Source organism: Trichosurus vulpecula, chromosome 5, assembly GCF_011100635.1.
Source record: "Trichosurus vulpecula isolate mTriVul1 chromosome 5, mTriVul1.pri, whole genome shotgun sequence".
In the NCBI taxonomy this organism is placed as follows: Eukaryota; Metazoa; Chordata; class Mammalia; order Diprotodontia; family Phalangeridae; genus Trichosurus; species Trichosurus vulpecula.
In genome coordinates, this window is record NC_050577.1 from 2,162,236 (window position 1) to 2,178,634 (window position 16,399).

General features: G+C 53.0%; 1 protein-coding gene across 1 annotated transcript; it reads left to right on the forward strand.

The window, feature by feature from the left end:
* Positions 1 to 13,726, forward strand: MIOS (meiosis regulator for oocyte development). Its single transcript, XM_036761471.1, has 11 exons — positions 1 to 100; positions 652 to 1,984; positions 2,245 to 2,343; positions 3,458 to 3,718; positions 4,307 to 4,476; positions 6,324 to 6,389; positions 7,235 to 7,393; positions 7,613 to 7,765; positions 9,937 to 10,141; positions 11,347 to 11,476; positions 12,284 to 13,726. The coding sequence occupies exons 2-11, from the start codon at positions 688 to 690 to the stop codon at positions 12,378 to 12,380; spliced, it is 2,637 nt and encodes an 878-aa protein (XP_036617366.1). The 5' UTR covers positions 1 to 100; positions 652 to 687; the 3' UTR covers positions 12,381 to 13,726.
* The last annotated feature ends 2,673 nt before the right edge of the window (positions 13,727 to 16,399 follow it).

A 16,399-nucleotide genomic window follows, 5' to 3' on the forward strand; every position in this document is an offset into this window, starting at 1 on the left:
GCGCAGAGGCCCCGCCTGAGGCGGCCGGGGCCATAGGGGAGTCTGGGGTGTGGAGCTCTGTCGGCTCAAGCCCCGCGGGATCCCGGAGCTCCTGCGTCAGGTGAGTCCGGGAGGACCGCGGGGGCGCCCGAGGCCTGGGCCCAGGGCCACGGGGCTCCGGGCTCAGGTCCGCGGCTCCAGTGGGGCCCCGGAGAGCCTTCTGGAGCCAGGGCACCCCTCCCGGCGCTGGGTGGGGGAGGGGGCCCGGGGAGAGGGGAGCGTGGGGACCGTCCCAGCCCAGGCTCCCCCCTCCGTACCTCTCCTCTGCCTCCGCCAGACGCTTGGTTTTCTAGGGCCTTATGCCGTCTGTCCCCCGTGGCTTTGAACTTGAGTAAAGGTTACACTGGGGAGGGGGATGGGACTGGAGCCAGCACTTAGTAAGCGCCTGCTGTGTGCCAGGCACCCGGTGAGGAGCCGGGGCCCCAACACTGGGCTCGTCCCGGCCCTTCAGGTGACCCTCGGGTTCTGGGGCCTGGGGCGGGGGGAGGGGGTCATTGAGCCCAGAAGTGCCCTTTGAACAGTGGTCCGGGTCACTGGGAAGTGGCAGGTGGTGTGGGATGGAAGCACTTGTGCGCGGGGGCCACTCTGATCGCCGTCTCCTTTTCTGCCCAGGATTTCCCGCAGGACCCCACCCGGAGGCCAGCCACCATGAGCGGCTCCAAGCCGGACATCCTGTGGGCACCGCACCAGGTGGACAGATTCGTGGTGTGTGACTCAGAGCTGAGCTTGTACCAGGTGGAGCCGGCGGGCAGTTCCGAGCTCAAAGCGGGCTCCTTGAGGTTGTCGGAGGACACGGCGGCCACCTTACTGTCCATCAACTCGGACACCCCCTACATGAAGTGCGTGGCCTGGTACCTCAGTTACGACCCCGAGTGTCTGCTGGCTGTGGGCCAGGCCAACGGCCGGGTGGTTCTCACCAGTCTTGGCCAGGATCACAACTCCAAGTTCAAGGATTTGATAGGAAAAGAATTTGTCCCCAAACACGCCCGCCAGTGCAACACCCTGGCCTGGAACCCGCTGGACAGCAACTGGCTCGCTGCCGGCCTGGATAAACATCGGGCTGACTTCTCCGTGCTCATTTGGGATATCTGTAGCAAGTACAGTCCAGAAGCCACGGTTCCTTTGGAGAAAGTAAGGCTTTCAGCAGGCGACGCCGAGGCTGGGCTGGTGGTCACGAAGCCCCTCTATGAACTGGGGCAGAACGATGCTTGTCTGTCTCTCTGCTGGCTGCCCCGAGACCAGAAGCTGCTCCTTGCCGGCATGCATAGGAACCTGGCCATCTTTGACCTCCGGAACACGAGCCAGAAGATGTTTGTGAACACCAAAGCTGTCCAGGGAGTGATGGTGGACCCCCATTTCCATGACCGCGTGGCTTCTTTCTACGAAGGTCAGGTGGCCATCTGGGACCTTAGGAAATTTGAGAAGCCCGTCCTGACCCTGACGGAGCAGCCCAAGCCTCTCACCAAGGTCGCCTGGTGCCCCACCAGGACGGGGCTGCTGGCCACCCTCACGAGAGACAGCGACATCATCAGGCTGTATGACATGCAGCACACGCCCACGCCCATCGGAGATGAGACCGAGCCGACCATCATCGAGCGCAGCGTGCAGCCCTGTGACAATTACATCGCATCCTTCGCCTGGCACCCCACCAGCCAGAATCGAATGATCGTGGTGACTCCCAACCGAATCATGTCTGACTTCACCGTGTTCGAACGGATCTCACTCGCCTGGAGTCCGGTCACCTCCTTGATGTGGGCCTGTGGCCGGCATCTCTACGAGTGCACCGAAGAGGGGAGCGATCCTTCTCTAGAAAAGGACATTGCCACCAAGATGCGCCTCCGGGCTTTGTCCCGCTATGGCCTCGATACCGAACAGGTCTGGAGAAACCACGTGTTAGCTGGAAATGAGGACCCTCAGCTGAAATCCCTCTGGTATACGCTGTATTATATCCTTTGTGAGTGCCGGCGGACACTGGCCGCTTGGCGTCTGGAGGAGTGCCCCATCTCTGGCGGGCAGCGGCCTCGCCAGCTGCCTTCTAGGAGGCTGGGACGCGCCGTGCTGCTGTTAGTGTGCGGGAGGGAGAGCGGGGTCCTGGCAGGGCCTTAGAGCGGCCTTAGCCCTGACACCACTTCTGTCTCGATTGGCCCTCGTTCAAAAGGAAACTTCTTCCGAGTCAGCCTTAGTATTTCCTATGCATTTCAATACTTATGAAGCAGTACACGGAAGATTTGGACCCGAAGTCTCCAGGCCACAAAGGGCCGCTGGTTTACGCAGGCATTAAAACCATCGTCAAGTCATCTTTGGGTAAGGACGGTCCTTTCTCTTGTCGAATCACTTGACGGATAACTTTGGGGATTTTGATTTAGCTCTTGTAGTAAATGCTGCTAAGTTAACAATTTGGGCAGGATTTCTTTCCAAACAGCTTTTTTTGGGGGGGCAGTGTGAGGTGGCTGGCTGGCAGCTGGCAGGTCACTCCACCTTGATAGGCATCTTCTGGGAAGCGCTGAAGTGGCTCCGTCTTTGGGGGGCCCCAATCCAGGTTTCCTCATCCTGGGCTGGATGAGCTCCTTTGTGACTAGAGACCCCCCAGGGCAGGCATTTTCCTAAGCTCTCTGCCCTTTCACCCTGTTAGCTCTCCTGGTCCAGCTGAGCCTAAAACACAAGAGTCACTTTCCATGTGAGAATTTTAAAATCCTTTTCCTTTTGTATTAAAAAAAGAATGAGACTTTTCATTCAGTCTTAATTGAGGATTTAGCCCTTATGAAGAGAAGCAGTGTGTCAGTGCACAGAGAAGCAGGAAGTCCTGGGTTCAAGCCCTGATCCTGATGCCTGCTGACCCTGTTACCCTGAGCAAGCATCCTCGCTTCTTGGTGCCCCCAGCAGTGGGGACAGCGGCCCAGCTGCCTTATTATTTACTTTTTTATATCAGTGAAATAATGTTTGTTGTGGAAAAGTGTTTTGTTTTCAGACAGCAGTCCCATCCCCCCATGCTCCTGTGACTTCACCCCAGAAGGGACTGATGGCTCACGCAGGCAGACCCCTGAACCCCTGCACTCCCTTGCCCTCAGGGAGCAGGTGGGGGTGACTGTCATCAAAGGTCCGGGCGGCCTCATTACAGGACCATTCCCCACCCACTAATGACAGGGCTCCAAACCTCTGCCCTTCAGAGTGAGGCTGGCATGTTCAAGTTGTATAAAAGTGTTCATTACGCATCTTGGAGAGGCCCGGTGTCTTCTGTGGGTGGCTTCTGGTCTCACCTGGCTCGTGGGAGCGGATCTGCGAGAACTTCCCTGTTCTGGCCTAGCTGCTCAGACACACGTCAGCACATGAATGTTCACAGCGGAGGACGCCCCCCCCCCCCCCGCCCCCATCAGCTGTCCACAGGCGCACCCTGACGGCAGTGCCCATCCTCTCCTAGGCATGGCAGAAGGTGGCAGCAGACACAGCTGGAGTGGGGTGTCCGAGAAGCCAAACGAGGGCCAGAGTCTGAGCGAAGAGAGAATCTTGGCCTTACAGCTCTGTGGCTGGATCAGCAAGGGAACAGATGTGGACGTGGGGCCCTTCCTCAGCTCCCTCGTGCAAGAGCAAGAGTGGGAGCGAGCCGCCGCCGTGGCCTTGTTCAACCTGGACATCCGGCGCGCTATCCAGATCCTGAACGAGGGGGCGTCCTCAGAGAAAGGTACCAGGGTCACATGGGGGGCCCAGGGGAAGCAGAACAGCTTCTGTCAGAGCGGCCTTAGACTGTTGGGAGGGAGGGAGGCAGGAGAACGGGCCTGTGGGGGTCTGAGAGCGAGAAGGGGCAGAAAGGAGTCTGGGGGCATAGGGCCACAGGGAGATGGGAGGATGGACTAATTGTTCCGCGGCAGAGAGAGTGATTGGGAGCCAGAGAGGATCCAGACTGCCCCCCACCTTCTGAGGCTGCCCCCCACTCCCCACCCAGACCACCCAGGGAAGGATGCAGCTGGAGGGGAGAGTAACAACCAAGCCGGTGACTGCCAGCTTAATTTTAGAAAGGCCTGCTGGCTAACACACATCCCTCATGCTGATGGCTTCTGATGAGCCAAAGACAGGTGGACCTGGGGCCCCCAGAGGCTCACTGAGGATGCCCAGAAGGTGCTTCTGCGTTTGGCCTCAGCTGTGTCCTCTCTCTGCGATACTATTGTGGTGGTAAGCCTCCCCTGAGGGCATCATCTGCCTTACAGCCCAGTGGGCTGAGGGGGCTGGCCTGGGCCCCCTAGCTCTGACTGGGGCTGTTTCTGATATGTAGGCGACCTGAACCTCAATGTGGTAGCCATGGCGCTGTCAGGGTACACGGACGAGAAGAACTCCCTGTGGAGGGAGATGTGCAGCACTCTACGTTTACAACTCAGTGACCCTTACCTGTGTGTCATGTTTGCCTTCCTGACCAGTGAGCCTGGCTGCTACGATGGCGTCTTGGTAAGCTCCTTGCGGCTCCGCCAGAGCTTCTTTTCCCTGCTAGAGCTTCCAGGGCCTTGTGCTGTTCCCTTCGGGGGTCGCCCATTCGCTTGGTCACTCTTTTCTGGTGTGATAGATGTCCAGCCTGGAGCTAGCTTTCTGCAGCCCCAAAAGACTTAAAAAATGATGCAGATAGTATGGCGGTGGGTCTCAAGTGCCCAGATGGACTGGTCTCATGCTAATGATGCAGTTCCTGCACCTTGAGAAACTCAAGACCGGCTCTCGTAGCCCAGAGACTCTGCGGGGGGAGGTGGGGGGCACCGGCCTGATAAAGGCAGCACACCCCCAGCACCTTGTAGAACTGCTTGGGTCCATGCCAGGGCTGGCAGGCCTCTGCTTGAGCCCACCACACACCCCCACCTCCTGCATCAGCCCACCATCCATGAGCACCCAAGAAACCTCCTGCCGCTCTCCTAGACTCAGTGCCCCCCCCCCAGGAGGGGCAACCAGGCCTTTATTAAGCACTTACAGCATGGGAAGTCCTGGGCTCTGTGTAGCCCAGCAGCTATGGGGCCTCGGGCCTCTCGTTTTACAGAAGAGCAGAGTCTGAACCTTCCTCTTCCAATCCCTGGCCTCTTTGGACACGTCGTGGAGGGGTTGCCACTCTCGGCCAGTCTGTCTGCTCTCATTTGTGCGGTGGTCTTCTCAGAAGGTGGCCCTTGCATGTCTCTGCCTCAGCCTGATGACTCCTGACCTCCTACAGGGGCCTTTTGACCCTGGGCACGTGCTCCCTCTGAGCCTCAGTGTCCACACCTGCAAACTGGGCATGAACCTTGTCTCCAGGGTGACTGTAGGGCTCCTCAGAGGTCACATCTTTAAAAGGCTCTTGAAACTGAAGCTCTTAATCACTCACTGCTCCAAATAGAGAATGAGGAAGGTGCCTTGATTTCTTGCAGCATTAGAAATGTGGGAATGGAAGAATTCAGTCCAGTCATAGGGAGGAGAAATGATCCCTCATCCGAAGGAAAACATAAAACCTTCCCATAGCATCACGTGAAGAAATCAGGCACCTCAGGATCTAAAAAGTGCTTCCCCAAATGGTGACTTAGGTGGGAAATTCTGCCCTTTTCTGATTGGCTCCCACTCTGCCCTGTCGTGTTAAACCCAAAATGCTCCAGAGCGTTTGTACCAGTTTAAGCGTACAGCCTGCTGTCATTCAAGAGAACAGAGTCACCATTTGGAACCCTCCAAAACACCATTGTGTAGGAACCACAAATATACCTTGTGTTTGGAACCAAAATATTTCAGTTTTATGCACCCAACCTTGCCCCTCACTTTGAGTAATGTTTAAAGCATGTTGGATAAGCCCCCTGGGCAGGTGGGGGTGGAGGGTGGACACAGAGGATTATCCAGGACAGACCAGCAGGGATGGGCCGCCATCTCTACAGGGGGGAGAATGCCCATGTTGAAATCTGCGGTCTTTGGAGTGCCTTAGCCCTCTGAGACACTGATCCAACATTTCTCCTCAGGATGCTGGTGTTTAAAGGAGGCGCCTGGTGTTTCCAATGGATGTTTAGCCCCAGATCTCCCAAGCTAACGTTGAAATAGAGATGCTCGTATATCATCTAAAAGTAGTATTTCTCCTGGGCACACGATTATCACATTGTGTCTCAACCATTGTGTGTGGCCAGGATTCAGTGTCTATTGTTGGGCTGCAGGACACTGGCCACTGGCACCACTAGAAGGCATGGGAGGAGAAGGTTTGTCCTCTCGACTTAATAAATGGTGCATGGGAAGTCAAAGTGTGACTTTGCAGAGGTCAGACTCACCTGTAAGTAATGACCTACTTTGGTTTTTTTTCTTCTCAGTATGAGAATAAAGTGGCGGTACGAGACAGGGTGGCATTCGCCTGCAAGTTCCTCAGTGATGTTCAGGTGAGTCCTTGTTACGGACGTGGCCTGTCTGTGTTGGCGAATCACTTTGGCACAGGGGCCCTATTACAGGGCACTTTGTAAGGAATCCTCCCCAAACGCAAAGTGGTCTTCCCTAGAGTGAAACATCCTTAATGGGCTGTGCTGCCAAATACATTTGATTGCAGTAGACCTTCTCAGTGTTTTAGGCCATGCCTAGTTGGCCTTCATTCTGTGCCTAATCATGACCTGTGGGATGGAAGCACAGAACTCCTGGGCTGGGGTTCTGAGGACCTGGGCCCTGCTTTGCTCTCCTTTGCTCCTAACGAGCACTGGAAACTTCTTAAAGTCATTCACTTTTGGTGATCCTCGGTTTGTCCTTCTGGAAAATGGAGGCGTTGGAATGGATGGCGTGGCTTTGTCCAGCTCCGTGGTTATGTTCTCTAGACGCTTGTTTTTAGACCCGTTTTCCTTTTTTTCAGCTAGTTTCATACTTTTCTTTCCCTTGAATTAGTAGGCTGCCCCACCTTATTGCCCGAATTGTGTGTCCTGGGTGGCCCTCATGCCTGGTGGGGAGCTTGGTCTGGCTGACTGCCTCTGTTGGTACTCTGAGTGCGGGAACTAGGTTGGCTGCTGAACCAAGTAAAGTTCAAACCTCGTCCGCTAGTTTCCAGTGGTCTTCCAAGCACCCTCTCCATGGATGTGAGGCCATGGGCTTAGGTGTAGCTTATATAGCAGGAGGCCAGGCTAGACTTCAATCTCCTCTCCAGGTCATTTGTCCAGAACAGATTGAGGTTTGAAGAGGAAACTCCAGTGGGACTGCCGTTGTTAGAACAAAATTAACGAAAAATAACTTTTGAACTCTCTAGTTAAATAGATACATCGAAAAGCTGACCAATGAAATGAAAGAGGCTGGAAATCTAGAAGGAATCTTGCTGACGGGTCTAACAAAGGATGGAGTTGATTTAATGGAAAGTTACGTTGACAGAACTGGAGACGTCCAGACTGCAAGTTACTGTATGCTACAGGTTAGTGCAGTGACCCAGGCGCAGCAAGCTTTTGTTCCTGCTGCCTTGGACCTTGGGGCTTTTCCTCCAACATTGGGAGGAGTAGGGCGGATCCTCATTAGACCTTCCTTGTGTTCACTTCCACTTGTTTCTTCATCAGATCATCAAAGCTGAAGCCAAGAAATGCCTCAGTATGTTTTAAAGAAACTCAAATACTGATGTTTGTTTTTCCTTTGTTAGGGCTCTCCATTAGATGTACTTAAAGACGAGAGGGTCCAGTATTGGATTGAAAACTATAGGAATTTGCTAGATGCGTGGCGCTTCTGGCACAAGCGAGCAGAATTTGACATTCACAGGAGTAAGCTGGATCCCAGTTCCAAGCCCTTAGCACAGGTGGGTGACAAGCAGTTTTGACACAATGTCATTTGAAAGTGTATCTCATAGTGCAACCAAAGAAACATTGGCTCATAGTAGAAGGAAAAGGAGAAGGTTCGAGTTACACCAGCAACACCAGCATTTTTACTAACAACTGCTTCACCCTGTAATGCTTGTCGTGAGTCCTGCTGACTTAGTCTAGATTGCTTATCTGCATGGCACTGTTTTCTGGTCTGGTTACTTGGCTAGCAATAATCTTATCAACGGGGACCCTCATCTAACAAAATGGAATATCTTAAAGTAAATGGCTTTGAATCCTGTTGCCTGCTTCATTCACACTTGTTAGCTCGCCCATCCTTGGCCCACCCGGAGGCTTCGGGCCCAGAATTTGGGGGTTTCTGTGGCCCAGAACCACTTGGGAAGGTACAGCTAGGCCCTAGGGTTTGGGTCTGGAAGTCCTTAAGGAGATGAGGTCAGTGTCCACTTTCTGGACATGTTCTGAGCCTTCTTGTGATTATCCCAGGGGAAGATTTTGTCCAGGATATTGAAATCCTCAGGATGGAAAGACTCATGAAACAAGGTCACGTTTGAAGCAGACCGTCGTCTGTGGGTGCACGTGTGTGTGTGTAACTATGTTTGTCTACCTTCTTGAGATGCCACGAGGCACCACCTGGTAGAGTAGAGGGAGAGGGGCAGCCTCAGTCAGAAGACCCGAGTTCAGATCCTGCCTCTGACGCGTACTGGCCGAGCGACTGAGGTATCGCTCTAGGATGAGAAGGGGCAGACCTTCGTTGGTAGAGGGAGTTTCCTCACTGGGAGTTCCTTCTATCAACAGAATCATGTTTGGTCTCGACCCCTATTTTTCCTTTTTTCTTCTTTCTTTAATTTTTTAAAATAAGTTGTTGATGTGTTCTGGTTCTTACGGCACCATAGTTATTCCCAGCATCACTCCCGCTCGCCCTCCCAGAGAGCCATCCCACGTAATGGATTGTATCTTTCAGAGAAGAAATAAAAATTGGCACAACCACGCAAAGCGTTGAAAACCTGCGTGCGGTGTGATCGCACCTGGACCTTCCCCCCTTCTCATTTCTAGATGTCGTTCCACTCGCCTTTGATCTGAGGGCAGTGGTTCTTTCCATTGCCACGGTTGTAGTTAACCTGTATGTGGTGTGATCGCACCTGGACCTTCCCCTCTTCTCATTTCTAGATGTCGTTCCGCTCGCCTTTGCTCTGAGGGCAGTGGTTCTTTCCACTTCCGTGGTGGTAGTTAACCTGTGTTTGGTTTGTCTCGGCCTTGCTGACTTCCCTCTGCATCCTGTCTTCTCTCTATTCATCACCAGCATCCTTTCTTACAGCACAGTAGTCTTGATTAGGTTCACGTAGGACCGTGTGTTTAGCTATTCCTTGGAACCAGGGATACCTTTCCAGTTCCTTGCTATCACAAGTGCTGCTATAAATATTTTGGGGCATATGGGGATGTTCCTTGGGGTCTAAGCCCAACCTCTGGTTCGGGGCGTATGAACATCTTAGTCACTCTTGATGTGATTCCCAATGGTTCTGTTATTTCACAGCTCCACCAATAATGTATCAGTATGCTGTTATTGACTTGCTCCTTTGTGTCATTTTTTCCAGTTTGCAGGGTGGGAGAGGAAGCCCCAGGGCTGTTTTGATTTGCATTTCTGCAGTCATTCATATGAGAAGATCCTCTCATGCTTTAATGCACCGGGTTTAAGCCATTGCTTACATTTGAGTCAGAGCGCTGGCTGTTGAGACTCAGCAGATCACAACTCTGTCTCTCCTCCCATCCCGCGTCTCCTATCTGGAAGGCTCCTTCCTCCTCAGCCCTGCTGGCGTTTTCTGCTGGTTTCTCAGGCCAGGGGCTAAATCAGGGGCATTTCTTCCCCCTCCGTCTCCGGCCAGCCACTCTGGCTGGCGATGTTCTCACACGTCTGCCGGGATTCACTGGGTGTGGGGCTGCCCAGGCTGAGCCGAGTCCTGCTGAGAGGCAGACCTTTTCTCGCTCAATCCGCAGTCCCTTGCTTTGAGGAAAGTCTCGTGTTCTCTTTATCAGGCATTTTGGCGTCACCAGCAGGTGACAGTGCTGGGTACACACCCCCCGGTTGCGCCGGTGGGCGCAGAGGAGAGCTGCCAGCCCTGCCCCACCGGCTCTGCCGCTTTGTGTTTCACAGGTGTTTGTGAGCTGCAATTTCTGCGGAAAGTCCATCTCCTACAGCTGCTCAGCCGTGCCCCACCAGGGCCGGGGCTTCAGCCAGTACGGCGTGAGTGGCTCCCCGACCAAGTCCAAGGTCACGAGCTGTCCGGGCTGCCGGAAACCCCTCCCGCGATGCGCGCTCTGCCTCATCAACATGGGGACGCCCGTTTCTAGCTGCCCAGGTAGGTCTGGATGCTGGGAAGTATTTGGCAGTTACAGCGATTCTTTTTCTTTTTTCATTTGTTATTTATTTTAAACATTTTTATTTAAAATTTTGAGTTCCAGATTCTCTCTCTCCTTCCCCCCTCCCCTGAGATGGTAAGCAATGAGATACAGTTTCTACATGTGCGATTATGGGAAACATTTCCACATTCGTCATTTTGTACAAGAAGATTCGAATTAAAGGAAAAAATGAAAGGAAGTGAAACATAACCTGCGTTAGTGTGTGTTCAAGCGATGTCGGTGTTTTCTCTGGGGCTGGATGGTGCGCTTCATCGTGCGTCCCTTGGGTTGTCTTGGATCACCACATCGCTGAGAAGAGCCAAGTCATTCACGGTTCTTCATCAAAGAATGTTGTTACTGGCTTACGGCAGTTTTCAGGTGCTTCATTTGCCAATAACTCAGCCACGTGAATATTCAGTGAGAATAATGTCCACACGAATGAACGAATCATTTATTAAGTGCCTGCTGTGTGCAAAGCGCTGGGGGCACACACACAATGGTCAGACTGTGGCTGGTGTCCAGGAGGGAGCTCCTCTACACCATGGGAAGGTTTCAGCTGCCAGTCAGAGGGAGGTGCCCCAGAGGCCTTTGGGGCAGCGGCAGAGCAGATGGCCAGTGTCCGGACAGCTGTGATAAGGCCCTCGGCGGCCAGCACCTTCTGTGCAGGGTTTTGGGCGGCTGTGACTGCTGCCCCGGCAGGAGCAGTTGGGCCCAGGCTGCATCTCCACAGGATGCTGCCAAGGGCGGCCTCAAGGCTTCCTCTATTAGTCTGTCACCTGCATCTCTTGTTAGAGCTGCCCTCTGCTCACAGGAATTGGGAAATGGGAGGTGAGGAGGCAGTTATTTGTGGTATGACATGTCTTAGATTGCGAGCTCCTTGAGGGGGGACTTGCCTTACCTCTTGTGTCCTCAGCGTTTAGCACAGCACTTGGCACATAGTAGGTGCTTAAAAAAGGCTTGTTGACTGACTGACTGTCTCAGAAACTGGTGAATAGTGTGGCAGCGCTTCCCCACAGCATTCGGCATCCAGCCCTGTCAGTGATAAGTTCACAAGCGTCATGTACAGTGTCAGATTTTCTGTCTATAACATGTTTAGGAATCATTTTTTAAAGGCCTCGGAATGAAGCATCCTGATAAGATAACGGAAGGGCCTTCCTTTTCCTAGGAGGATCCAAGTCGGACGAGAAAGTGGACCTCAGCAAGGACAAAAAGCTCGCTCAGTTCAATAACTGGTTCACGTGGTGTCACAACTGCCGGCACGGCGGCCACGCCGGCCACATGCTCAGCTGGTTCAGGTAACTGCATCCGGGGGCAGGCCCTGGGCTCCTGTTCTCCCAGCAGCTTGGCCAGATTCGAATGTTTTTGGGAATACAAATGGTAATGAAAATACAGGAAGACTCAGAAACACTACGTTTTAGACCAAGTCACTGTGCAGCCACAGGGATCCTCCGGTGCCTATCGGTGGCCTTGGTTTCTACTTGACATTGACACCACTGGGCTAGATAATCCAGAACCCAGTCAGTTCTAAAAGAGATGGCTGAATTTCTGAAGGATTTAATCAAATTAATTAATTGGAGGGGGGGTCCCTTGTAATCAGTCACAGTATTAAGATAAGGGTCATATTGATGACTGGCCTCCAGGGAAATCTGTAAAGAACCATTCGGCCTGTGCCATAGCCTGTAGTAACACCTGAAAATTGCTGAGCAGTGTTTTGGCTCGGCCCATCACCTGCTGCTCTTCATCCCTTCACTGGCATCTCACATTGGTGCATATTGTTTAGATCTTCCCAATTTCCTGGCTTTTATTTGAACTGAACACTTGAAGGCATTTTTTCTACTCTGGGTGAAGTCTAATAGCCAAAGACCTTTCAAGGAGAAGCTAGTTTTAGTTACTTGGAAAGAAAAGCAACCTCCTTGCCTTCTCTTAGTGATTTCCCCCATTCAGTTTGCAAGTCATTGAGGTTTTGAGGCTTCTTGCTTTGGCTTCTATTTTCTCACTTATTCCAAAGACTTTTAATAGAGTTGGGGAGACAGAGCGAAGTGAGGGGGGCCGCCCATATTTCATGAAGCTGGTTTTCTAACTGCCCCTTTCCCTCTGTTTAGGGACCATGCTGAGTGTCCTGTGTCTGCATGTTCCTGTAAGTGTATGCAGTTGGATACAACAGGGAATCTTGTCCCTGCAGAGACTGTGCAGCCCTAGCCTGTAAACCTTCAAGGAGGGCTTTCTGGCAGGGCTCCCCCACCATGAACTTTGCCTCCCAGAAGTTGGATGTCGCCATGAGGTTGGGCTGCTTCACAAACCCTCCTGCAGGGAGTGACCAGCCTCTGTCCTCAGGCAACCCATTGACTGTCTGAGGCAGTTCATTTCAGAAATCCTTGTAGAAATCCAGAATGGCTCCCGATCACATGACATAGGTAGGACCTTGACCTTGTCATGGGGAGGTAGGAAATACTTCATTAAGGTATGTAGAGTTTCCAAATGTGTGACTCATCCTATAGGTCTAAATCCTTCATCAGAAGTGGCTTGTAAGTTTCTGGGGGAGTCTGGTTCCTTCCTCTTCCGTGTCATTAACTACCCCCCCCACCCCCCCATACACACACACACACACACACACACACACACACACACGCACAGCTGCAAACAAGGACTGAATGTGCCAGTGGATGATGGGCATCTACTCACAAGGGCCCCCCTCCACCAGCCACAGTCACCATTCAGTTACATGTTTTCATCTCAAGGTGATGAAAGTCACCCAGTTTGTACTATCAGTTTACCAGAGGGGGATAGAGAGCCCCACATTTAGCATACTGCCCCAAACTTAACTTCTCCATGTGATCTGCCGGTTGTCACATGGGAACGTTGCCTTCGCAGTGTGACTGACTCCAACTCCACAGTTCCCCTCTATCCGTGGTTACGACTGAATGCCCAGGGCGGCCCTCTTGCCTCCTGTGTGCAGCCAGCTCCTGACCTTTGCTCTGGCAGGGCCCCAGGTGGGTCTTCTCCAGGTCGACCCACCACTTCAGAGGCAGCATCTCATGCCATAGAGAAGCCTGGAGAGACCCAAGAGAAGGAAGAGGCCTGGCTCTCCAGGGGCTGATTCCTGCAAATGTGCTTCCTGTTTAGGCCATGCCAAGGCCTAGGACTCCATCCAGCTGGGTGCAGTGGTTTGGTTTCTTCTGTATTTGTGTGTGTGGAGGGGGAGTGGGTGGAGAATCGGCTGAATGAGCCTTTGCTGAGCCAAAGCCGAGGCCCAGCCCATCACCGCTGGCACGGAGAATGATGGAGCACGAGTCTCAGACTGACTGTTAGAGTCGCCATTGCAGGTCCAGTGGCTTTAGAAACCCGGCAGTGAGCTGAAGGTGTTTGGCGAGGCAGGGGTGGTGAGGGTCTGGGCTTCGGGCTGGGACAGCTGGTGCAGAGGAGCTGACCGTGTGCTAATGCCTCTGCTCACTGAGGCGACATTAGGATTTTAGGTGGTGGATATTTATAATTTTTGTACAAAAGTGGTTTTGTTAATAAAGACGATTTGTTTTATCGAGTCTTCACATCAGAGGAAGTCGGCCTGATTTCATGTCAGGAGGGAAGCCCTTTCCCTCATTGCTTCAGGGCATATTGAGTGTAGTGCTCAGGGGAGCACTGGCAGAAAGCTGGCCACAGAAGGAGTTGCCACTGATGCCCCAGTGTTTATTGTAGTGGAAGAAGAGGCTGAGGAATTGTAGAGAGGCCCCAGTAAGATGCTCTGGGGGACTAAAGGACTAGGCTTCTGAATGCTTGTGGGAAGAGAAGAGTGGACACAGTGCTAGGGAGCCTCAGAAAAGGAGAAATTGGTTCTGTTTTAACAAAGGTAGAAAATGGCTCGTTACTGAGGAAGGCATTCCCGAATCAGCTGGGTGCCCTCATGCCACCCACTCCTGGGGTAAGAGTAGAAGTGAAGACGGCTAGAAGAGGGTGTGCAGCTACCACCACTCGAGCCTGACCTCGAGACAAAGCATCCCAGGAATCCAGGAGGAAAAGGATACCTACAATCTTAACAGGTGCCAGTAGAGTTTAACTGATCTGAATTGGCTGTGTCACTCAGGAGACCCAAAGAGCCTAAAACCCCTTAGGAACAAATGAACTTGCTGAAAGGGCAGAGAAGGTAAACTGGCTGGAGAACTGGAGGTGAAGACCACCCAAGAAACACCAGAGAAGTGTGTGGTAGGCAGGGGTCGAGGCAAGGGTGGCCGAGATGGCCAGGTCGGGTACTGAGGTCCAAAGTAGCAACCCCTGGGTGGATTTTGTGGGAGGGCCCAGCCATCAAGACCACATTGGAAAGGTCCTTAGCAGTTGTCCAGGGACATCTTGGACCTGACACCTCTGCTGCTTGAGTTTCCTGAACCTCATTTGGGTGGGGAGGGATTCTGTAATAAGAGACATGAGGTAAATCTTTTTGGTTCATAGTTACTGTTTTCAGTTGTGTCTCACTTTCCGTGACCCCGTTTAGGGTTTTCTTGGCAAAGACACTGGAATAGTTTGCCATTTCCTCCTCCAGCGAATTTTACTGATGAGGAAATTAAGGCAAACAGGGTTAAGTGACTTGCCCAGGGTCACCCAGCTAGGAAGTGTCTGAAGGCAGGTTTGAGCTCAAGCAGATGAGTCTCCCTGACTCCAGGCCCAGAGCTCTGGCGCCACCCAGCTAGTGTAAACCGTGTGCTGCTTGTCATTGAGGATTAAATACTTAGTTGTATTACCAAGGGGGTGGCAATCCATTTTTGCCTTGAGGCTAAAACATCAGGTTTGAGATAGTTGAGTTGATCCTTGGCTCCTTTCACTTCCTGGTCCAGCTGCAGGTGGGCGGGAGAGGAGGCAGGGTGAGTCCGGTTTGGGAGCTGAGAATGCCTGTGCCAAGGGCCAGTGTCTGAGCCAGGTGTCGTCTGTGCCCCCCTGCAAGTCCCTGTGTGTTTGCAGTGCTAACCTTGAGACAGAGAGGGCGAGCATAGGGTCCACTCATGCCCAAACTTGCCAAGGGGAGTGAGGATGGGGTGTGGAGGGAGCAGAAACCAGACCTTTTTCCCTCAAACAGTTCCGTCCTGTGATTCTCCACTTTAAATCGAGGATCAGTGTTGGAAACATCGGTTATCACTAAGATTTTTGTTGTGAGCCCGGCACATCCGGGAGTGGCAGGAAAGGAAACACAGCCCTTGTATCTAATGGGCGGCTCCGACCCTGAACCACAAAACAGGGAATGGAGTCATTTCTGCATGAAATCCCTGTTTCAAAACCACAAAACCGAAATGTGGCCACGATACTGGGCACGGGCTCTGAGAGCGCACCATCGCTTCGGTTCGCACCTTCATGTAAAGCATATCAGCCGAATGTGGGCAGTTACTACCTAATGATAATTCAGGTGGCACGGTGGATACAGCACCCAGGGCCGGAGGACCTGAGTTCAAGTACAGCCTCAGACACTTGACACTGACTGGCTGTGTGACCCCGGGCATGTGACATACAACCCCCAAACTCCAGAGGCCTTTTACGAGCTGGCCCAGGACTCACTCACCTGCCCGTGGATGGGTTTCCACAACTACTTGGCCTCAAGCCGATTCTCTCTCGGGAGGTTGGATCACCTTCTCTGAGTGGGCACAGGATTCTTGCTGTGTCCTGGGATTCTGTGAGCAGTACAAGTGCTTTGAGGCCCAGGGCCTCCCCCGGGGAAGAGACCTTGTGTTTGACTGTGCCACGGATGACAAGAAAGAAAAGTCTTGGTGCCCTCACCAGCCTGGCCGGGAGCTGCCTCCTGGGCCAAGGTTGGCTCTGCATCTGCCTCCGGGGTGCTGCTCTTGCCCCTTGGTGTCATGGTGTGAGTGTGCTTGGCTCTGTCTCCACTCAGCCTATTGCTTGGTAGAGTGAGAGTGTGAGGCCTTGGCAGCCTGTGAGCTTCTGTTAGAGCATGGAGCCACACTACAAGCACACACCCAGAGTAAGCTCATGGGCTTTCATCCCCCAGCACAGGGCTAGGCACACCGGGACCTCAGTGTCCATTGGGACAAGAAGCAGTAATGAAATGGTGCCCAAGGCTCGGGGTATCTTGGGATTTGAGAGCAGGGAGAATTCATCTCCCCCTTCCACCTCTCTGGCCCAAGGGGCATGGAGCACCCAGTGTCTGAGCAGAGTGGGGCTGGGCTGCTCCTCCTGGACCCGTGCAGTCACTAGGGCTGTGACGTAGAGCCGCCCAGACC